The sequence below is a fragment of the Rhipicephalus sanguineus genome, chromosome 11 (assembly GCF_013339695.2).
Source record: "Rhipicephalus sanguineus isolate Rsan-2018 chromosome 11, BIME_Rsan_1.4, whole genome shotgun sequence".
NCBI lineage: Eukaryota > Metazoa > Arthropoda > Arachnida > Ixodida > Ixodidae > Rhipicephalus > Rhipicephalus sanguineus.
This window is the reverse complement of record NC_051186.1, coordinates 40,203,678-40,227,579: the sequence shown is the minus strand read 5'-3', so window position 1 is coordinate 40,227,579 and position 23,902 is coordinate 40,203,678. Positions and strand designations below refer to the sequence as shown.

General features: G+C 45.6%; 2 protein-coding genes across 2 annotated transcripts in view; one reads left to right on the top strand and one right to left on the bottom strand.

The window, feature by feature from the left end:
- Positions 1–13,802, bottom strand: part of LOC119374613 (ubiquitin carboxyl-terminal hydrolase 34) — a 152,743-nt gene extending 138,941 nt beyond the window's left edge. Inside the window, exons 1-6 of the mRNA XM_049411107.1 lie at positions 13,590–13,802; positions 13,211–13,301; positions 8,552–8,739; positions 3,436–3,551; positions 3,284–3,334; positions 1,974–2,123 (exon numbers count right to left, since the gene is read on the bottom strand). Of these exons, the coding sequence (XP_049267064.1) occupies positions 1,974–2,123; positions 3,284–3,334; positions 3,436–3,551; positions 8,552–8,739; positions 13,211–13,301; positions 13,590–13,632 (639 nt within the window). The 5' untranslated portion in view covers positions 13,633–13,802. The remainder of the gene's footprint in view (positions 1–1,973; positions 2,124–3,283; positions 3,335–3,435; positions 3,552–8,551; positions 8,740–13,210; positions 13,302–13,589) is intronic.
- Positions 13,803–14,067: 265 nt separating this feature from the next.
- Positions 14,068–19,861, top strand: LOC119374612 (uncharacterized). Its single transcript, XM_037644778.2, has 4 exons — positions 14,068–14,236; positions 14,406–14,617; positions 17,702–17,758; positions 19,779–19,861. The coding sequence occupies exons 1-4, from the start codon at positions 14,190–14,192 to the stop codon at positions 19,793–19,795; spliced, it is 333 nt and encodes a 110-aa protein (XP_037500706.1). The 5' UTR covers positions 14,068–14,189; the 3' UTR covers positions 19,796–19,861.
- Positions 19,862–23,902: the final 4,041 nt, after the last annotated feature.

Sequence of the window (23,902 nt, the reverse complement as noted above, 5' to 3'; positions counted from 1 at the left end):
ACCCTGACTTTTGCAGCAAAACTGGAAGCAATCCAGGCTGAAGGCGTGGGATTCGGACCTGGTGCGTCAGGGACGGAAGGTATGCCTTATCGTCGGTAACTGCACGGCACACCACACCGATGCCCAGCTGAGCAACATCGAAGTGGTATTTCTGCCGCCCAACACCACTTCGAAGCTCCAACCGTTGGACCAGGGCATTATCCGCACATTTAAGTCTATCTACAAGCGTCGGCTGATCGACATTTTGCTTGTAAGACTCCGGATGGGCCAAGATCTGAAGATCGATCTTTTGGGCGCCATCCAATTGCTCAAGGCGTCGTGGGAAAACGTCAAGCAGTCGACGATAGCCAACTGCTTTCGGCATGCGGGCTTCGGTGGACGCACTGACGAAGCATCAGTGGAAGAATCCGAGGAAGCTGAGTTGGCATGCGCAGATGAAGAAAGCGAGCTCGCCGAAACGTGGAGCAAGCTGGAGAGCTTTGTTGGTGCGGAGCCGCAAAGCATGTGCATCGAAGACTTCGTTGGAGGTGACGACAGCACTGGTACAACGGCGGAGCTAACGGATGTAGAGATCGTCGCCGAAGCTACCGCTGAGCAGCCGAATGAAGACGCTGCCGAGGTGGATCCCGCAAGCGCTGATGGTGCCCCGCTCCCGACATCAGCTGAGGTCGTAGCCACTTTGGCCCTTGCGCGCCACCACTGCAGCGCGATTGAAGGCACCGGCCTTTCACTTGTGTATCGCCTGGACTATGTTGAGGACGCAGTCGTCAAACACGCCATTGCCAACAAAAAGCAGGCTACTCTTTTTCAGTATTTTAAGCCAACACAATAAATACTTTGTTTGAATCTTCAAGTGAGTATTTACTGCACCACGATTGGTTCGTTGGTTGTTTTCCACAAGTTCTTGACGCATTTTTTACGTGATTTTTTATATCGAATTCTGGATATATTGAACTATTTCGCGATCGCCGTGCCGTTCGATATATCGAGGTTCGACTGTATTGCCTTCTTCCTTTTTAGTGGACCAGTGGTGAGTAGTGGGATTTACCCAATTTCTGTGGCAAATACCCGTTTATTTTTTTGGATAGGGTGGGACACATTACGGCTAACTTAAACAGCTTCGCAGTTAAAACAGAAACAAGACAGATATATATGGGAAGCAGTCATCCGGATGTTATTACACAGTGTGTCTACTAAGTTTCGAGACAGGCAACACTGCAAGATAACCAGGGCAAATCTTTTCTGCGTTATTTTATGGCGACGCCAGCCTCGAAATTTAGTAGACACACAGCATTGTCCTAGTTGAAGCGCTTCCCTTTTAGATGTTTCTTCAGGGGACCAAACACATGGAAGTCCCAGGCGATGAATGGTGGCCGGTTTAACACCTTCAGCTGTCAAAAATCGTTTAACGCCCCGCCACTCCTCAATCGTAGAATTTTGCAATGTGAACACCATCCTGTCCTCACACACACTGCCGCGTGTCAATTGGACAGCGCCCTTTATAAGAGCCTCCACTCTACTGTGCATGCGGGCGCCCCCGCATGCTCCGATCCACGGCAGAGACTCCAATCGCATCCCTAGATATCTCGCTACATTCTCCCATAGCGGCATAGGCATCTGTGTAAGCGGTGATATTGTTACGAGGTTTCGTACCTTTTCATTTGAACACCCCTTGTATTCGCACCTCCATGTACAGCAACTCTAAGTCAGCCTAACTTCAGAATTTTAATTAACCTTCCTTGCTTAATAACTTGGTGGTCTATTTGGTCTGACATATATGTGCAAAGGAGGGTGAAGAAGTGGCATGAAACCTCGTTCTTCTGACACTACTACCACACTCCTCTTGGCAAGCTAAGTTGACCTACCTTCAATCTCTCATTTCAGACTTTGACCATACAAATGTCATATTTAGAATGGTTTTCAAGAGAAAGCATTAGAAGCAAGTGAATGCAGTGACAAGGAAAACCACTCACATTTGAGACGAGCGAAACGAGAGCGTGGGCCAGCCCGATGGGCAGCCTCTGCGGCGGCACCTCCTGGAAACAGGAGTGCAGCAGAGACAGACCCCCTTGCCCGCAGAAGTGAGCCACATTGCGGAGCAGGTGCACTGGAATGTCCAGATCCTGCGCGGGAACATTCGAGTGCCTTCGAGCATTCAAGTGCAAGGACAGATTGCAATGGTACTCCAACGCTAGGACCGAAAAGAGGGCACATGTTGGTACACATTTCACAGTTCCGCATACTGATTTTGTACAATGTGCCACGCAGCCCATAACACTCTGAGCCAAATGGAAGCATTTGGGATGTTTTTTCGCCACAGAACAATAAATTGTAGTATGGCCTGCTTGCATTTCCTTTCTCAAAAACTGCGCCCTCTCTACTTTTCTGTCAAGGATACTATGTCACAACAAAAGCCACATGTTGTTTGTGACCTCGAAGTGCCAAGAGCATGGAGATAAGTGCAAGGAAAGCGAGAAAAGTATTACAGAGGGAAAAAATATCTACGCTAGCACACTTACAGCACTGCAAGATGTCATAAGATCAAGTATGCCTGTCGCAAAACATCAAGTGCCCACAAATACACTGCTTTTGTGTAACTGCAACAGTGTTTACAAAGTTGTCAGAGCACAGAATTCAATGCGAAACAAACTTTTATTGCAGCCACATCATTCTTCTTCAAATCAATGAGCCAAAGGTGCTTCTTCCACACGACTACCACAAAGCTTTCGTAAATCCATCGTCGAATGATAAAGTCACAGGACAATTTAACACACACTCTGCACTTCAAGCACTTTCGTATTCAGACGCACACAGGCCCATCCCGTATTGCAGAATCTCGCTGTGCTTTTGCAAAAAAATTCATTTCAGTTTTTAAGATTTTGCAGGATCCACTCACAACCGAAACGAAGGATACATGCGTGCAAAAATGCCGGGGCTCACCATCAACTCAATCTACCAATGTCAGTGCAAGCACTGCTCGTCTAATTCCCGTCAAATTCAGTGCAACATGCTGCAGTGTTGCTCTGAATACTACAAACGATAAAAAATCCTTGAAACAAGAGGTGTCGTTAGAGCCAATGTTTCGACAAGCAGTCTTCTTCAAGGCTGCAGAGTTGCAGGCTTGAAGGAGACAAGACCACTTATTGAAACATTGCCTTCAGTGACACCCCGTGTTCCAAGAATTTTTCGTTGCTTCAAGCATCCATCTTCCCCTGAACTTCTACCTTATCTGAATACTAGTGTATCAGCAATACCAGCGACTGAACTGATGACAGCAACTTACATTCACATCGCACACGGTGCTGAGAGCTGCAATCTCTGCCTGTGACACCTCCTGCAAAGGGGGCAGAAAAAAAACAACAGGGCCGAGTTTGCATACTCAACGTCCCGCCTGAATCTGCGTGATGTACCATAACTTTTCAACAAACCACCTACCTCGAGCTTTGAGTGTAGGCTGTGCTTGAAGGCCACGTAGAGTGGAAAGTTGAGAAGGAACACTTTAGAGGCGAAATGCAGGAGCTTCTCCTGGTCGTCCAAGGACCAGCCTTCCACTACAGGCATGGTACGAAAGAAAAGCGGCAAGATGATGACACCACCTTTAAACTTCACACAGTACACGTCTGTCACGAAAAGTTGCATGAAAGCTTCGAAACCGAGAGGCACTTGAAGTAATCGGCAGCAATTTGTGAACACCTCACACACCTGCAAGGCACACGCCTCCAAGCACTCATACACAACCAAACAACACAAAAATTAAATTATGGGGTTTTATATGCTGCAACCATAATACGATTATGAGGCACACCGTAGCGGACAGACTTCTAAATAGCTTTGACCACCTGGGTTCCCTTAATAAGCACCTGAATCTATGTACACAGTAATCCACTGTTAAAGGAAACATCGGATCGCGTGTCGCCCACTTGGTGCCAGCGCCTGCCGGTGGGCTGCAATGAGTTTCACGCAGGCACAGTGAGCACTGTCGGTTGCGTTCTTTCGTCTTCTGCTGTACCCTGAGCTGCCGCACTTCAAATCGTCGCGAAGCAGGCTGTTCACGAGACAAAAGAGCACCGCGCCCGGCGCTTACTACGACTGCACGAAAGTCGTTGCAGCCACCGGTCAGCGGTGGCGCTGAGTGGACGACGCGCGATCCGATGTTCCCTTTAACAGTGGACCACTGTGCAGAGTGCTCAAGGATTGACAATTTAGGGTTAAGTAATGCAAGCACTTTCGTTTCCACCATGTTCAGTTCATGTCTAGCAGCATAATTTCAAATCAAACACTTACATCAGAGCCAACATTAAACAGAGTGGCTATATTTGTAGCAACAACGCACTGTTGTCTGGTGAAAACTTGCATACCAGTCGTTACACTAAAAGTTTTGACATGGTGTTTTAATCAATCAGCACTGTACATCTAAGCAGTCGCAGTATCACGGAATCGAGCATGCATCCTCAAGCTTAACAGGGCAACACCTTATCCGCTTAGCTACCATGGGGATTTCATATGCAACTGCCAAAGAGGCTCTTACAAACGTTAGAGTCTAACTGCAGCAACAGACTTTCTGAGCACGTGTTTATGCATCAGTTTCTCTGTGTGAAGAGTATCACGCAGTTATGCCTACGCCTCCACAACCCTTCACATTGAATTACATGCAAGCATAGTGAACACTATGAAATGCACACATCTCTAGATGTGCGTGCACAAAAAAAAAAAAGGAAAAGAAAAGAGGCTAAGCACACAACACAGAATAATGCCCATGTTTGCTGAGGATGCACGCAAAGCTTCAACCTGTTCTTGCAATTTTAAGGTACGCAGCTACACAACATCACCTCATATGTGGCTTCACAGATTCTGCATTCAAGCATTACTCGTATCGAAAGTCGTGTCAATGACGAAGCCTGGCATAAGCGGTTCTTCCAGTTTAATCATCAGTTTGTCATTCATTCACGCTTGAATTTTATACAGAGGCCGAACATGGAGGCAGATCATGCTTGGATGCAGTGCCTGGTGGCGCCGGCAATCCACTGGTTTTTCTGATGAATAGAGACCATGCCCCCCTTTTTCAATTTTCAGCAAGAACGTGTATTTCACAATGATTAAAAAAGAAATGTACGCTGCCTCACACCATTCCACATCCTGTCTTTAAATCAAAACGAAAACTATGGTGCTGCTGTTTCAGTGACAGAGGCTGTCATAACATCTGAACCATTGAAATACTGTATTTTTTCCCGTAAAACCCACTTGAAATATACCGAAAATTTGGATATAAGTTGAAGTGTGAGTTACATGTCCAATTTTGGGAGAGCAAGTTAGCTTTCAAAGATGTGCTTTATGGTAATGCAAGGAAGGCAACTTCACGACAGTATGTGGGCATTTTTTATTTTCTTTTTGTTGCCACAATTAGCAGTTGGGGGTGCAAGTTACATGCAGAAGTGTGTTATCTGTAATAACATACAGTATACTTCATATACCATTACACTACAAAAAATTTGTATGTCCGATTCGCTTGGATGAGATGAGCAAGCATTGCTTCAAGGCATGGCAGCAATATGCCATAATGGCAACTTGCACTGTGGAAAGGACAACATACACACCCCCTTAGTGATGAAAATCGAACATTTTTTGCCCAGTTGCAGAGCAAGCAGTGGCCAATTCTTTGTCGTAAAAGAAGGCAGGTGCAAAGCTCAAACATAGAAGTGCTATCCCTCCTAATGAGCATTCTAAAATGCACCACCACAAGAAAGAAAGGAAAACGGTTTCCCTGCCTCGGCAGTAGTATATAGCTATGCAGGTCATACCCGCGAAACAACTTAATTTTTTGCCGAAGTTTGCCACAGGCAATCCACACGTCTGATTAATCGGTGATGAAACATCGAAGTAATGCAAGCAAAAATGATCCAAACATTTTGAACTTCCACCTCTGAGCTGAATTTCGGGTTGAAAGAGGCCCATATTTCAGCAAGAACCCTTTATACACCCGACTTCCTCGTCGACACAACATTGACACACTTGGGCGAGAACGCTGGATACAGAAAGCGCATGAAACTCGAGTGAGAGACAGGACAAAGTGGAAAGGAGGGGGGGGGGCATGCATTTGGTGCCAGAAGCATTCCACAGTGCCTACACATCTGCACATCAATGTACCAACTGAACCAGAGGGGCACTGACACGAATTTTTCAAATCTGTAAAAGCTCTGCCCCGCGGTTCTCCCACACATAAAGTGTGGCACCAAAAGCAAGTGTAGCATACAGGCATCGTCTTGTGAACAGAGGGCGCAACGTAGCTATCCTATGGTAGCCCAGTGTTCCCAATATTGCCCGCTACGAGTGCAAAAAAAGATGACACGCATGTGCGCGTCCCCCCCCCCCCCACTCCCTCTAGTCAGGCCCGTGAACATATCTCAAAAAAAAAAAAAAGAGAGAGAAAGAGGGGGTGGAGAGATGCACATGTACCAGCCATGGTATGCCCAATAGACAAACCAGATGGCAGGAAACTCGCATATACCCCGCCCCCCCCCCTCTATTCTGGTTACGGCCCAATTTCCCTCTTGCTAGGCTGTGCATTCAAGCCCCCGTTAACGAAGAAAGTTGAGCTAGTTGGTTCCAATGCATTTTCTGTGACAAATAGTTCGTAGCACAAGAAACTTAAAGGGAAAAAGTGTGGGATAGGATAGAGGGCACGAAGTTTTGGCCCACACTTTTCTTTAAACAGGTTTTACGCATTAGTAACTATTTGTCGCAGAAAATGCATTCTGGCACTGCTGTCACACGTGGAAAACTCAATTGTGTGGTGCCTACATTAAATGAGGGCTATGTGATGGGTTATGCAATAAATTACCACATTGAAAACCCTCATGCCAGTACTCCTCCAAGTTAGCTGACAAAAGGGAAAGAAAGGAGGCAACAGTGGGCAGCAAGCACAAGGTCAGGTTACCTTGCCGAGGAGGGGATAGGGAGCGAAAAGCAAGGAAAGGAGTTTGCTGGTAGCAGAGGGGATGCACTTGCAGGTAACACATGAAGAATTCACCTGGGAGAGGGAGAGAGAAAAAAACTGTGCAGCAGAAACCATCAGAGATGACTGTCAACATGAACGAAACAGCATGATTCTGAAAGCAAACTGCACCACACCGACATGAAGATGCTCCCATGCAATGCTCTCATGCATCCCACCACGCAAGGCTGGTAGCGAAAGGCGAAACTGAAACGAAAATGGTGAAAAGAAAAGCAAAGAGGACTGCAGAGGGCAGCACAAGCGGATGTCAGCTGACAGGATTGAAGACAGGCCAGCAATAACACTCGGTGCGTTGTCACGGCTACTGCAAAAACGGGACAATTCTTTCTGAAACACTAAAAGCACACAAGAAAGAAAATTTTTTTCGGGGAACTCGTTTCTTTGTTAGACACAACCAAATGAACCCAACAGACAATTATGGCAAGGAAAGCATAGGAGACATTAATTGCTGTCTCTAACCGTAGTGAAGTAATTATGACGTAAATTGAAATGAATTAAAATGGACAAAAATTGCCCTTTCCGTCGGTGGGATCCGAACCCACAACCTTCAAATTATGCATTCAATGCTCTACCAATTGAGCTATGACAGAAGGTGCTTTCCAGTCCACTTCATTGGGTATTTCTGATCGTGTAATGTACCTGTCAGTAGTAAACGAAGCACGAGCGACCGCAATAGAGCGTGATGTTTTAGTCTTGTATCGTCCGGCATTTGATAAAGCCAGATCTCAGAGGTCTCCAACACAGTTTAGGATATGCAAATCCATGCCCCCATCGATGCGAGGAGTTCGAATTGCAAACAGCTGTGCAGTCTCTTCAGCCACCACCTGCTTAGACACTAAGGGATGTGTTTCAACTACAACCAACAAAGAGGCCAGTCTGGTACTTTGTCTGTTAAGAAGAGGGCTTTAGCACAAGTAACATAATATGCCTGCAGTTTGACTCAACTTGGCCCTTTGCAACTTGACACCTTATATTAGAAAAAAAAAAGAAACATCATTACGTTAAAGCTCTATATGTGTGAACCTGTGAAAAATGTAATGCAGCTAACTTTAAAGGGGCACTACAAGAGGAGTACGACATCAATTTAAACTGATATCGCAGTCATTTCAAAAACTATATTTGTGTTAGATTAGGTTGATTATTAAAAAAGAAAGTCAAAGTTCCACTTCTTTAAAATTTCTGCATGAAATTCCAGAGCTTTACAGAAGGCTAATCCGACAACCTAGATTTACTCAGCAATTGCCTCTATGTCCTCTTAATTAAAGCGTTCCCTTTCCCTGTGACTAAGACAACTCCATTGAAACATGTCTACAATGCATCTGGGAAGCACACCTTACAACTCCATCGAAACACATGTAAACATCTACGAAACACAACTCCATCCAAAAATATCTACAACACATCTATGAAACACCTAAACAACATCTTCGAAACCCAACTACAACTCCATGGAAACACATCAAACTTCATTAAAACACATCTACAACTCCATCGGAACACATCTACTACAACTACATGCAAAACAGCATGCTAACTCACAAGCAGCTGCATGGTTGCTATCTTGGCTGTCCAGCAGGGCAGACTCGTCCGGCACTTCCCGATCGTCGGCAGTACTCAGCCGCTGCCGCAGTTGCCGTAGCAGCAGCAGCACCGTTTGCAGCAGGCCCTGGATGACCGCGTTGAACTTGTCGAAGCTCTGTGGGTCCTTGTAGCAGCAAGTGCATTGCCTGCGTGTTCAACCATAAGAATGTAGCACTTCAGGGAGCTGGTTAATACATGACTATCGTTGCTTAAAACCTAAGAATGAATACAATTCTTTGCTGGTTGTGTTGGTTCATCGTCTAGAATAGATTTGAGCACAAAAAGATGGGACACAAGAAGACAACACAACTGAACAAACGCTCACTGAGCCATCTCGTCTGCCTGTGTCCAGTCTTTATGCACTCAAATCTATTCTACAGTAAGCTCCGCCCGCAAGGCCTTGGCGCGCTTGTAAATTACCCATGCAAAAGAGTCATGAGAACTGGTCTCCTTTTGAGCCATAAGTATTTTTTCTGTGCTAATATAAATACCACATCGAAAAGCATACTGAAACCTAAAGACTCGTCATTCCTACCCACAATATGACCTTTGGCTACACAGTGATGTCAGAATCTCCAACGAAATTTGCCAGGACATTCAAATGTTCGACTTGAAACCAGCGACACGAACATGTGTCTGTGTGGATTCACCAACTATCGGAATTTTCCGTAAGGTGTATGACGTCACAAAAATGAGCAAAGGTGATTGAATGGAGCATAAAACCTAATAAAACGCTTTCGTGTTCTCATTTCAAAAAAATATGCTTAGGGACCCTCTGCAACCTTTTTTCCTAGACTTGAGGACAACTTTTCTAGGCAATGAAGTGAAGGCTACGAAGCCAAATTGCACGAATGCTACCGCTAGTGAATGCATTCTACATGAGAAACAAAAAAAGCACTCCATTTTCCACAGGAAGCTCTTTGGCACTGGACACAGCACACACCAGCGAGATATTTATATTTATTTTGCTTTATACATTGTCATCTCGCATCAGGTCCGTAGCCAGGCATTTTTTTCGAGGGGGGGGGGTCTTGCTGAAAGTCTTGGCTACTTCGGAAAAAGACCTATTTTTATTATTTATTTTCAGTAAAACACCCCCCTCCATCAGAATTTCGAAAGGGGGGGTGCCCTGGCTATGGGCCTGTCTTGCGTTTTTGCGAGCGTAAGAATGTCACACCTATTACGCTTACCTTAAACACTAAACGGCTCCTATGTCTACAGGTGAGTGTCCGTCGCCTTCCGGCTCTTCCGTCTACTCGACTCGGGAATTTGCAATGAAGTTTATTAACAAATGGCCATCTAAGCAGACAAAGAAAGTGCTATGCAATGCTGATGACGCGCAGCCATCACTTTCCATAGAGGTATGAAACACGCCAAACCTGACTACTTTGTGTAGGAGTACATGCGCAGAAGCCCGTAGCTTCATTGTCAAGAAAAGTTGTCCGCGAGTATAGTCTCATTTTCATCGCTGTTTTACTCTAAATATCGCAGCCTTTTAAGATCCCCTGTTCTAAGCCCGAGATAACTAATATCAATCAATGATTCATTTGACATTCATTAGAGCGTGAGCATTATAACAAACACAAGGGCAAGAACAAAAAGCTGCTATCTAGCAGCTTCACCTGGTTCTTGCCCCTATCCCTGACAGCTAAAACAACATACAATGCATTAGTAAACATTCTTTAGTTCTCGTATGTAGTACTTCAACAAAGCTAAAGAAAAGCAAAAACAGAGTAATAGTCTACAAGGGTAAAGAACTACATCAAAATTATTATAAGGCAATTATGAAATACATGCTTTGTTTTAGCTTTGTTATGCAAAACAAAATCCAAAAAGAGGGAAGTGTGTGGACGCTCTGCATGCGGATTGCATTCACAAAGGCATGCTCGCTTCACTTTGGAATGGCTGACAAATCTACATGTGACTCTTGCTGGACCGAAGAGACCACTGAACACATCCTGTGTGTTTGCGCTCATACAACACCCAGCAATACCCTCATGGATGATAGTAAATTGACTGGACGTGAGACCATGCCCATTCTAGGACAATGGCCAAGTGTGTCAATTGCGCAGGAAGCAATCGAGGCGTTGCTCGTGTACCCAAAGTCAACAGCTCTCTGCCACCACCTGTAGACTTGATGTGCCCCTCCAAGCATGTGCACATGATCAGTGTTCTCCCTGTCTCGATACCATTCTACCTCTTCTTGCTCCTTTATCCCTAACCCCAGTGCAGGGTAGCAAACCAAATGTGCATCCAGTTAACCTCCCTGCCTTTTCTCGCTTTTTTTCTCAAGGACAAGAAACTTGTACAAACAAGAATGATGGCTTCCTTTCATGACACAGTGACCCCAGTGCAGTTCATAGTTTACCAAAAGATTAGTTTTACTGTAAACTTCTGTCACTTCCAATTTACCGAGTTACTGGAGCAGTTCACAGTGGCAAGGTTGCTGCTGGTGACGTTTGATGGTGCATAGTGCAGGCAGAGAAGAAAAAGCCTTGAAGAGGGGGTGTCGATGGAGCCAACGTTTTGACAAGTGGCCTTGTCTTCAGGGCATCCTTGCCAATGTTTTGACAAGTGGTCTGGTCTTCTACAAGGCAGCCTTGCCAATGTTTCGACAAGTGGTCTTGTCTGCTTCAAGGCAGCCTTGCTGCCATAAATGAGCAGGTAGCATGTACTTTTCTAGCACAATGCTTGAAATGCGAAAAAAGGCACAGAAGCAAAGACAGTGGAGCTCTCTTATCTGTCCTTTCTTCATGTTTCAAGCATTGCACCAGGAATAACATGCTTTGCTAACTTAGGCACCAACTTGCCCAGGAACAAGTACTTGTACACTCTGAATATGTATGATTTAATGAGAAAAAGCGCATTGGTGAAAAGCGGGAGAGGGAGGCGTTCCGCCGCAATACCAAAGGCTCTCGAGGTTCTTCGAACCAGACCAAGAACATTATTATTACTATTATTATTAGGGTTTAATGGCGCAAAGGCTACAATGGCCATAGAGCGCCAAGGCAATGTAAAATGTAAATATTTTGGTCGGAAAACGCTCGGTTGCTGTGTGAAAGGCCCCAACTGTGAACTTTGGCGCAGTTGGAGCAACTTATACTGGACTTGGCACAGCGAAGTGTGCAGAGTGGTTGGATTGTTGCAAAATAGAGCAAATGGCGGAGTTAGACCACCACTGGTTGCATCACACAGCTCTCTCAACTGCTGCAGCGCCCTCAATGGGTCCATGCTGAAGCGTTTGTCAAGCAGTCCCACTATGTCAATTTTGTTGCAAGTGATTTTGTCATTCATACACGGGTAGCATTCTTGTTACTTCAAGAAAGATAACAGAACAGTGTATCACTACAGCGTGTGCACTCCTAAGTATTTTGTTTAGATCAATTACCATTTTGTTAGTTAGTTTCTTCGAATAACCTTAATTCCTCCTAACAGATTTATTGATGGCACGCAATCTCCTGCATGTGTGATCACATTTGCTTCAGTAAAAAATATTTCCGTTGAGTCGCGCACATTTGATAAAATGGTTTTTTTTTTTCGAACTGCGGTGCACACTTTAACTGCGACGCATGAGGACCAAGATTACCAGAATGGGTAATCTGTTGACAATTTCGGCGTTCTCTAAGTCTTGCATTAATACGTGTTCCTGTCTGTCCAACATACTCTTCAGCAGGTCAGAGGAATACCGTAAATGACTTCTTCACTGCAGTCTCAATTCGTACAATCTTGTGTTGTTGTGTGTGGACTTTACGGTGCAAATATTCCAAGGCAAATGTATGATAAATTGCCCCTAATGCAACTCTTCATTCACTTTACTATGAGAACCTGGATTCACAAGAATCAATGCCAAAGCTGCCCGAATAAAACGCGACAGGGGGCTTAAGCTAAAGCGCCCCCGAATCACAGAGGTGCTATGAATTAAACTCCGCTAGCATTTGGATGCAGACAGCTTTGAGACCACAGGTTCGGCTTCGGCTGCGAATGGCACGAAAACTCCAGCGGATCTACACCATAACGCGGTCAACTGCAACAGACGCGCCGTAGGACCTTACCCGCAGCAGCTGCGGGGTCCAGTTTTGCGCACGTTTTATCGATAAGCACACGACAGGTAGCGGAGGCGTTGCTAGCCGCGCAACATCCAACACATCCAGACAACAACAAACCCTTTCCGGTAAGCGCACGGCGATCGCGCTGTGTGCACCGATTTCTAGTCGACAGTGATCGCGTAAAATGTGCCGAACGCCTGGTTGTTAACGCATGAACGGGCAGGAGGTTTAAAGGTATTTGATTTCATCGCAAGCGCTGCGGGTGACAAAAAGTATGGCACATGCACGAGGTCAAACAACAACAACCAACGTGCGTGAGACACGGATTCATTAGGGGTACCGCTCCGGCCTTCGTGGACACAGGACGCGTCGCAGGGCTGTTGCGAGGCCGATAAAAACCGGGCAGTTGTTTACCGTTTCCTAGATTACACACCGGTCCGTCAGATCAGTCCACCGCAAAGCGCGTTAGCTTCAGGGATGCACAGCGACCCGTCTAAGCTCGAGCAACATGGGGGAAGCATCATCCGACGCGCGAGTGAAGTATGCCACGATCAAGCGACAAAAACTTTACCTCTGGTTCCAAGATTGCACGTAGCTGCACAGCACCAGTATGTCGTTCTTGGTGAGTGGTGAACGCTGGCCGCACGAGTTTTCAGCATCATCTGCGTGGAGTCAAAAAAAGAGAGGAGTTAAAAGCTCTCCGCGGTGGCACAGCAAGGTTTCGCCTTTGCAAATCGTTATGGACGCCCTGGAGTCAGCGGACGCGCCGGTTGTAGCGACGCTCTCAGACAAACGTTACCGTTCACACAAAAAAACGTCGATGCAGGAATGATAAACTAGCAATTTTGGGGGGTCAGTCGGTAGGCTTAACCGCGCAATACCCCCCCCCCCCCTACCACCACCATCGGGGGAAAAATAAAAAGAGCGAGAAAAATGCATGCCTTGCTTACATTTCTCGAAAAGTTCTAGCAGCGAGCAGCAGACGTCACACATTCTGACATCTGTTGCATTGACATCACGTCCCGCGATGTCTTGTCATTTATTGCGCGCTTAAACTTGATTAACTGCTTACGGTCGCGGCTCGCTAGCATAGAAAGTTGACTATTTGCTCGTCAGCTGAGGCCGCCATTACGAATACTGAGGATTGAGAGTCGTGAAAACAAGTTCAGTGAGCCAGTTTGACGCGCTCGGTTCAGGAATGCGCCCGCTACCACGGCGCCGACAGCAAACGCTTGAGTTGCGAAACAAATTTATTAGTACACCTACGCTACAAATGTAGGCAACGTCACTGCGCAAAACTTGAAATATGACTCTAGAAAATTATCAATTACCTACACAATTTTTTTCGAACCACTAATTAGACATCTATTTCGTTTGCAGCGCTTTAATAGAGCTGCGGAGACCTTCAGCATCACAGATAAGAGCGACTAGTTCGAATGAGTTACTGTTACATTTCAACAACTTTCGTGCGGCCTCCATTTGTCCTTTGAGTTAGCACATTGGCTGCTTATAACTTTTGCTTAACAAGTTAAATACCGTTAGAATCAAGGATGCAGTCCGTGCGGCTGGTGGCCGGTGCTATCGCCAGACTATCCAGGTATCCAACGTCTTAGTTTAAAACGCTTCTTTGCGAAGTTTCACGTGGTACGCCTCGCATGTTCTACACCGCTGCGAAACGGGAACTCGTGAGGTTATGTTAATCACTCGTGTGTGACTCCAGGCAGCACGCACTTTTTTTAAAGAAGATATATCTCAATCATCCGCAGGCAGCAGTCTACTTCGGCGGCGGCGTCCTCGGCCAAGACGGTTGCCACCGGGGCGCACAGCAGGCGTATGAAGTACCCCTACACGGCGTCGGCAAAGATCGCCCAGTTCCCCTACAAGTTCCACTTCCAGAAGTTCTGGCTCATCAGATACTTCTTCTGCGGTGGCCTGGTGCTATACATGGTCTTCATGGTGTATCCCATTAACAAGGCCGGTGAGTGTTGTACCGTGCAAGGACGCCGGCGTGGGCTCCGGCCCCACAAGCGAGGTTTTGCGGTAGCAGTTGTGGTTGGTCGTCATATAATACCCTGCCGCAGTACAGAGGCCAACACACTTGTCTAGAACACTGGAACGGCACGTTCCAGCACACTCCGGCGCCGTGTATATCAGTAACAAGTAGTTTCAGATAACCCACACTTGAGCATTCGTCCTTAGTGGCCATGCATGCTATAGATAGATGGCATTTACGTCATTGAAGCCAGTGTTGGAGCACCAGCATTGGAGGACGCGAGGTTTTCGATGTCACATTAATGTTATCAAAACATCGCATGTGACTTCTCTCGTTATTTACGCACAGAGGCGTTCCTGCCACGTCGTCATCACATTGAAGCAGGTTAACTGAAACTTTGTCATCAAAGCCACCATCGTGGAGTACCAGTACGTCCAGAAGCTGCGTCCGTGACGTCACATGCAAGCAATCTGTTATTGGGCCTCTCAAAGCGGGTGTAATCAACAGACGTCTTCATTGCATTCCGGAGGGCGCCGTTCCAGTGTTCTAGACAAGAGTGTTGACCTCTGTAATTACTACTCCCAATGTTCACTCACTTCGTGTTCACCCTCATTTTAGTCACACTTTACAGGCCTGCACACTGACCAGTGGTCACTCGCACTGACGTACATGACCACTGCAACTCGCCGGCTATAAGTAACACATGACACGTTAAGTATCGCGGGTCCAATCGAATTCGAGTGCACTCCAGTTCATAGCCACATCCAATCACAACCATTTTTATCGACCGTTGACCGAAGGTCAAGTGTTCAATCCCGGCCGCGTCATTCGCATTTTGATGGAGGGGAAATGCTAGAGGTCCTTCTATTGTGCGTTGTCGGAGCACGTTGAAGAACACCAGATGGTTGAAATTTCCAGAGCCCAACACTATGATGTGCCTCATAATCATATCTGTGGTTTTAGCACGTAAAACCCCAGATATTGTTATTATGTTATTAACTCATGCTCTAGCTAACATTAATAAACTCAGTTGCCAGTGGAGTTTTACCGAAGGTACTTGTAAGAGTGCATACTGACCTTTGCAGCTAAAGAAAGGTCTTGGTAAACGGAAACCAGCTATGCGGAATTGCCGTTTGAATGGAACAACTGCCTCCGAATTTGGTTGGGTTTTCACTTTAGTATTTGACTGCTGCACCCCTTCACATCTTTCTCGGTATACAAAACTTCCATTAAATGGAACATATTTTTTTTCCGGACCCTTCGTGTTCCGCTTAACAAGAATGTTTGTTTTGTTTGAGCAGCGACACAAGCGTTTTCTGAGGCCTTTCACAATAGCCAAGCGAGCATAGTTTCTTTCAATGTTAAAGAGGGCACAGCACACAGACGCAGACAGGTGAGAAGAAAAACAAGGAGACAAAGGTGCCTGCATTGTCTCTCATTTTCTTTTTACACGTCCGTGTCTCCACGCCTTACCCTCTTTCATGGTAAATCCCCATGAACTATTAGTCGGTTACAACCTAAGAAAAAAATGTCAGCTCCGCCCACAGCCATCACCGTCCCTCCCACAGAGAAATGCAACATGCAATAGCGCTTACTCATTTTTGTGACATCAAAACTTATCAATGTTTCAGAAAGTTGGCTTTCCCATGCAGACACATGTTTGTATCGCAGGTTTTAGGCCGTAAACTTGAACAGTCCTGGTAAATTTTGTCTGGCCTTCTGACATCGCTGCTCAGGCCAAAGGTAACGTCTTAAAGGGACACTAAAGGCAAATAACAATTTATGTCAGAGTGAAAGCCCAATGTATGACAACTTCTAAAACGGCAATATTATCAACAGCAGTGCCCTACTTACCGAGAAATTAAGCTAAATGTATCACATGATGAGCGCCACGAGTGGGACATTTTCGAAGTGATCCCGATGACGTATGGAAGTCGGCCTACAATAAATCACTAGTAATCAAACTAGCAGCAGTAAAAAAAGAACATTCCGAGCATCAAAAGACGTAATAAAATGCTGTTTGTTCGTTTCCGCTTGATTCATGGAAAACAAAACCTCCGTGGCGTTGCCATGGGGAACGGCGCGCGTGATTCTAAGGTTCCGTTTTCGCCGAACTGCGCCTCGCCCGTCTCAGTGGTAGTTTCGGGATCGCGTACTGCCGTGCATGTTTTGCGTGCTCGTGAAAGTCGCTCTGACAGAAAGTTCGACAAAATGCCGCATGCGTGTGATATTGCCGGATGCCCGAATGGTGCACAACGCCAGTGCTGCGCAGCAAGGAAACCGGTGTGTCTTTTCACTGGGTGCCGTGGAATGAACCCTTACGCTCGAAGTGGCTTAGTGTCATGCCATTGCGCCAGTGTGCTAAACAGTCAAAACGTCTGCGTGTGTGCTCGCTGCACTTTCGTACTGAGGATTACGAGACAAACCGCAACTTGGTGAAGGCTTTGAATGTGCCCATCCGAGCAAGTCTTTGCCGCAGCGCCGTTGTTGCTACTGTGGGTCCCGCTACTTCCGCTCGGCTGCTACTAGTGTCGGCGGCCGCGCAGTAAAAGCGGGCAACGTTGGGCACGGCAGCAGTGACGTATGAAAGTCGTATTTTCAGGCGGGAGATTTGAAGCGCGCTAACGCGATGCGGACCACTAAAAACGTGATTTTATTTCAAAATAAGCACTTCCTTGGTACAAAAGCAGCACTACGAGGTTTCTGGACCGCTATTTCAACAATCAACGTCGACTTAATATTTGCCTTTAGTGTCCCTTTAAGTAGTAACAATAAACCTTTGACTCTTAATATGCGTGTTATTTACACCAGTCGAGAAAAGTACTTATGGTTTGAGCGGAAACCAGCTAGCACGACTATCTTTCACAGGTGAAGGGCGAGCGTGCCGCAGTTTTGTGGGCGGAGCTTATATTTTTTCCTAGGTTGTAACAGACTATAGCTCAATCTTCTGTAGTTCTTTCCTACAATATTGCCTAGAGGGGAACCGCTTCTCAGTCGTCTGACTCTTTCTCTCTGTATGATTCGTGTGGTGAAGCATTCTGATGTTGGTGTTTGATTTTACTCTTGCAGTCAACTCCCCACAGGCAGTTGCGGCTCACCGGGAACTCATGCGCAAGCAGGCAGAAGGTGAGTTTATGCAGATAGGTGACTGGAGTGACTTCTGACAGCATTTCTGGGTCACTTGGTGTGTGCCGATTCACTGAACTCGCAGGTTTTGAAGATAAGCTTTATTTGCAAACCTCTCCAAATTCAGCCGATCGTGGCAGCTGCTGTTTAGCCAAATAGATCACGCTTAAAATTTAATTTTAATTGCTGCATGGTTTAAAGGGCCAGTAAAGAACTCCGAAGTACAAAATTTGTGATGAAGGAATAACTGCGTACTTGTATGTTTCAAACATGCTGCCGCAAGAATTTTGCAAATAAATGATGTAATAAAGAAGTTGCAGAGGATAGAACAGCCGCTTTGGCTAGTTTCGGTTTCTCGGCCTCCCTATCCTTCTGTGCCGCCCCGCGACGGTGGTCTAGTGGTTATGGCGCTCGACTGCTGACCGAAGGTCGCGGGATCAAATTTCAGCCACCACGGCTGCATTTTCGATGGAGGCAAAAATGTTTGAGGCCCGTGTACTTTAGGTGCACATTAAAGAACCCCAGGTGGTCGAAATTTCCGGAGCCCTCCACTACGGTGTCTCTCGTAATCATATCGTGGTTTTGAGACGTTAAACCCCAGATATTATTATTATTATCCTTCTGCGCCGCGCAGAAGGGTAGGCGCTGTCGTGACTGCACCCACATTGGCAACGTAACATGGCATCTGTGATTACGTCACCTGCGCACAGCCAGTGAACCGAGCAAGGCTTCGTCCACGTGTCACCCGTGTCAGTTACCCACAGGCGGGGCAACAAGGAAGCGCAGTGCGAGGCATTGACGAGGTAAACGAATACACGAAAACTGCGTGGCCAAAACCACATCACAGCAGGGCCAAGGTGCCATTTTGTAGCACTCAAGACCAATCGACAAGCTCAGTGCTTCATAACGTTGCCCAAGGACAATGTTATGTTACTTCACAGGTGAAGATGAATGGATAGACGCTGGAGAGGGCACGGCAATCGTTTTACAGCGAAAGCTGCTATGCGATCACAACAGCCGATTTTGCTGGCATAGTTGTACACCGCACCGGTGTCCATAACCGCTATCGTGCACAATAAGAAAAAAAAATTCAGGATTTGACGAAATTTCAACCTGTGTCTTCTGCATGGCAGTTAAGTATCCTACCACAGGACCAAGCCAGTACTTGAAACTCCCCCGAAAAAACCCTATACACTTGTCATGCCTGGCAGGGAATCACATTAGCAGATGTAAGGTACCATAGTAGAAGAGTAAAGTAACAGCAGGCGCCACACAGTGTGAACTGCGTAACGATTGAGTGGTTTAAATCAGTGGGTACCTTGCTTCTCCGCATAATGATGAATACTGCCATACTAGTGGGCATTTCCCTACTTCATGAAATTATGGTGATTTATGGCGTAGTGGGCACCTTGCCACTGTACTTGCCGTAGTCGCCTCAAGAGAGTTTACAAGGGGCTCTAGAAAGGCCACTCCATCAGCTTTCGCTGTGACTGCGCCGCGTGTTTCGCACAGGCCTGTAATTTTTTTTGAAATGGAGCATCTGCGCAGTGCTCTGCTATTCGCAAAATGTGATCATCGCAGCCTTCTGTACAAATAAGCAAGCTTGCTTGGGAGGCATTAAAAAAGAAAAAGTCAGAGCCTGTTTAGTCGCCGTTTAACATTGCCATGTTCAATTCAGTTTATTACTTTAAAGCAGTGAACGATAAGCAGTCAACGTATTGAAGATGATCAGCTACATGGTCTTTAAAAGTTGATGATGAAGTGATGGTGACGATATCATGACACTACATCGTTCCAGCCAATTAACAGCATTCGCTTATCACCTTGCATAATCTCAGATCAGATTGCCTAATTTAATTGCACTAATAGTGCATTACAACGCATACCTATTTATCATAAAGGCAGATTCGATGTCTGGGATGTTCATTGTTGTTCAGGCCACAAAAACTTGCGTCGTAGATCTTACTGAAAGCTAAAATCATGAGCGTAACGCTTGTTTTTGTTGTTCTCTTTATTTCAGAGCACCAGCACCACTAACGGACCAGCATGCACCAAGTTGGGCATAGCGCCTAGGAAAGCGAATAAACGAATGAGCCGCATTAATTTTTGCATCGACTGGACTCCTTTTTTTTCCATCTTCATCCGAAATGGTGCCTTGACTAAACTCAGCCATTGTGCAACCAGACCACGTCAAAGCAATCTATTAAAGGGTGCGAAAATAGCATGAACCTGTCTCGTACAGTGAGGCCTTGCAACGACAGGTTGCTGTGATATTCTTTGACTAAATGGTGCAGCATTCTGTGCATGTATACAGTACCCGCAGATTGAAAGTCGAAAATTTAGGACTAAGCAATGCTCATACTTTCGTTTCCAGCATGTACAATTCATGACGTATCAGCTTAATTTCGACTATAACACTTACATCAGAGCCAACATTACCCTTAGCAGCCAGATTTGCAGCAACATTGCTCATAGAAGTCTTTATACTTTAAAAAAATGCTTTTCAATCCGCGAGTACTGTACATGCCCAAGAAGTCTTCGCTTGGCCAAGCACAATGTTTAAAATTCGATTCCTGGTCACAGTGGCCATACTCAGTGGGACTGAAATCTGAAAATGCTTGCAGGCTTAGATATTAGCGAGGCTTATTATATCTGGTGCACGCGAGGGCGTTAGCAGAATGGGTCAGTGGAAGCAGGCACATCTTGTGACACTCTGAAGGAGTGGCCTTGCTGAAAAAGGTTTGAAGAGGTGACATCTTCACGATTGCCACTGCTGAAAGTTTACGCCGGCAGCAAAGTAGCATGTACACTGTCAATTTTTATGAAAGGGAACACGCGAGCGTGTGGCCCGCGAGCTCCGGCGGCTGCTTGCAGCGCCTTCAGGCGTGCGCGAGAGCAACCACGATCTCTTTTCGCGTCATCTAGTGATGAATAAAACAACCAGTCATGGGTAATATGCAGCCAGCTGCAAGATTGCAACCCCCTCCCCCTTCAAGCCGATTACGCAAGAGGCCGGTCCAGCGGCGTGTCGTCTGCTGCTTGTAAACTGTTTGGCACGCGGGAGCAATCGAAACGCCGAAGCTCTGCCGCTTGGCTTTCGCGCGTTGCACTTCGGCCGATTTAGAGCGATTTCAGCGACAGCGGTGCAGTCAAGTGAACTTTCGTTCCTGGTTTCCGGTTTTCAAATCTCGCATCGAATGCTGTGGAAAACATTTTTCTGAGTAGAATCCCACTTGGCCGAGAACGTGTCACCTGTCGTTAAAAAATGTACTGGCATGTCTGAGCTCGATGCTTTAAAGTCATGCATAGTGACTTACGCTGGGTTCGTGATGAGAGCGCGAAATGGCACTGCACATCAAAGAGAAGTATAAAAGGCTTTGTCATGGTTGTAAAGATTTTGATCGATAATTATCAGTAACATAAATGACGTGAGCATGAAACATGAAAAAAATTTCAATGCGTTTATTGAAACTGGAAAAACGTCGTCTTGCTTTTGACGTCAACATTAAAAGTAAAAACAGATTATGAGAATTGTTAGTACCTGGTGGCGTCACCGTTTGCGGCCCTGACAGCTGCCATTCTAGCTGGTAGGGATTGATAAAGAGCGGCGGTTAGGGACCTGTCTCTTCTCAGCTTCTCCCACTCCTCTTTAATGACAAGCGGCAGAGCTTCGGCGTTTCACCAAAAGCCAAGCGGCAGAGTTTCGGCGTTTCGATTGCTCCCGCGTGCCAAACACAGTTTACAAGCAGCAGACGACACGCCGCTGGCCCGGCCTCTTGCGTAATCGGCTTGAAGGGGGAGGGGGTTGCAATCTTGCAGCTAGTTGCATTTTACCCATGACTGGTTGTTTTATTCGCCACTAGATGACGCGAAAAGCGACCGTGGTTGCTCTCGCGCACGCCTGAAGGCGCTACAAGCAGCCGCCGGAGCTCGCCGGCCACACGCTCGCGTGTTCCCTTTCATAAAAATTGACAGTGTACACTTCATCACAGCAATTATAGTTATGATTGTATCTTTGAGCTGTGCATCACTAGATGGCATCGCCACCCTGGCTGCTCTAAAGGGATTTCAGGCTGCTCATGCTTACGCCCCTGTATCCCACTAACACCCAAAAGTTACGAATGTACTAAGACTCTCACTAGATGCATGTTCAAGAAAACCAGATGGTTGAAGTAGTACAGAGCCACGAAATTCATTCTGATATTAGTTTCCAATGATACTTTGTGTATCCTAGATTTGCTGTCTCAAATTTAGCTCGGGATCTATTATGCTGACTTAGAAACTGCTATTTAAGGTGGGGTGAGTCTTGGTGTGGTCAAAAATTTCGGTTTTGAGATTTTGCAATCATCTGATAGAGAATTTCTTTATCTTTCGGATATCACACTCGAGTACTCGTGGTTTCAAAAATAATTTTCGGTCCTTTTTCTTCGACACATTGACAGGAAATGTGGCTGTATCTCAACATGGTCTCTGCGCTTTTCTCAAAACATTTTTGGAGGTTTGTGTACTTTTTTCTCGGGAACTAGAAGGCATAAGCAAACAAAAATTTTCGCATGTGTTAATTAGTGAAATTTACATAACTGGAACTAGAATTAGTAGCCTAGGTATATTTGTATTTTTAGTGCAAAAAACAACCCTAATATGTGGCAATTTTCATACATCGACAAACGTAAAAAAACATAACAAATCTAGTTTTTGTTGTACGCCCAAATTTTAGTTCCGTTTCTGTAAAGAAGCGTTGGTTGCTACCTTTGCAATTTAAAACTAATTTTCAGCTTTAATGACACCTGTGTCTCATTTTCAATGGCTCACCCCATCCTATACCCTAGTTTTCTTGCTATAGCATTACTGGCATTAAAGAAATCTGCTACATGGACACATTCATGTAGTTCTATTTATAAAGACTGTTGTGTTCAGCGAATATTAAGACTTGTGTGCAGGTTTGAACACATTCAACATAGCATTCACTTGGAGTTATTGGTTATGAACGACAGAAAGCTGATCTAGTTGGTAAGTATTCATCCTAATAGAAGGCAAGGCTTGCAAACGCGTATACAAGAGAGGAAATCGAAACAACACAGACGCCGACTGTCAATGAAAGGACGGGAACCTTAACGTTTCAGGAGGGCCACATGTGCTGGCTGTACTCCCTTAGATCTTCAAATCCACGTTTCAACATCTCGTCGAAGCGTTCTAATGTTGTGAAATACGAAATTGCCATATCATGCCTTAAGTTGTCTCTCACCAAATCGTGCGTGCACAAAATTACTTGCAGATTATGCATCTGTTGTATGTTATCTTCGCATTTCAGTATTCACTGTCACTAACCACTTGAAGTTCATTTCGTGGAGTCCACACATGACTGCAGAAAGCAATAGCAACAAAAAGCGAGTTGTAGATATTCCTTACATCCGTTCCATACCGCAAAGGCTAAAGGAAGTGGGAAGTAAATGTGGTGCTGTTTTTACGGCTGCCAATAAGCTAGGTAATTAAGTTGTGCACCTCCGTGCAGAGAAAGATTGAACAGGTAGTAGACAAAAGGCAGATAGACATTGTTTCATTAAAAACACCAACAAATTTACAGACTCGTATATAAGGTTCCTTTTAGCTGCGGCCATTCCTACGCAGGGGACACAGGCCACTGTGCTAGTCGAAGACTAATGGAGCATAAGAGGTCATTAACCAGGTGCTCACCACCTAAGCTATCATTGCATTGTCGAGGGTCTAAATAAGCAAAAAAAATTTTGAGGAATGTGTAGTGTTACATAGGTACAAGAATGAAGGCATGCATCTAATGCTTGAGGCCTGGCGTATCGATAGTAGTGGAAGTGCAGGGGTGGCCCAGCCTTAACTTAACTTACATGAAAAATAAATGAAATACCCAAACATTTATCCCTAGCGTAAATCATTATGTGTGCCTGATTGACAACACGTAGTGCTACCATACCTATAGGCATGCGCAGATAAGCTTTTATGTCCACTTTCTTTTCCACTGAAGTTTCAGTTGATAGTTGGCATTTGTGTTGTCTTGTTCCCTTCTCTAGTGTCCATGTTTGCCCACATTGCCTTCTTTTATGATGAGCATTGGCTATGAACATAGACCAACGCGAGTTTACCTGTGGCAAATGTCAGCTCGATTCTAAT

Excerpts from the sequence above, each read along its gene's own strand:
- LOC119374612 (XM_037644778.2), top strand. The coding sequence starts at position 14,190 with ATGCAGTCCGTGCGGCTGGTGGCCGGTGCTATCGCCAGACTATCCAG. Across the intron at positions 14,237-14,405 it reads GCTATCGCCAGACTATCCAG|GCAGCAGTCTACTTCGGCGG; the intron begins GTATCCAACGTC and ends AATCATCCGCAG. Across the intron at positions 14,618-17,701 it reads GTATCCCATTAACAAGGCCG|TCAACTCCCCACAGGCAGTT; the intron begins GTGAGTGTTGTA and ends TTACTCTTGCAG.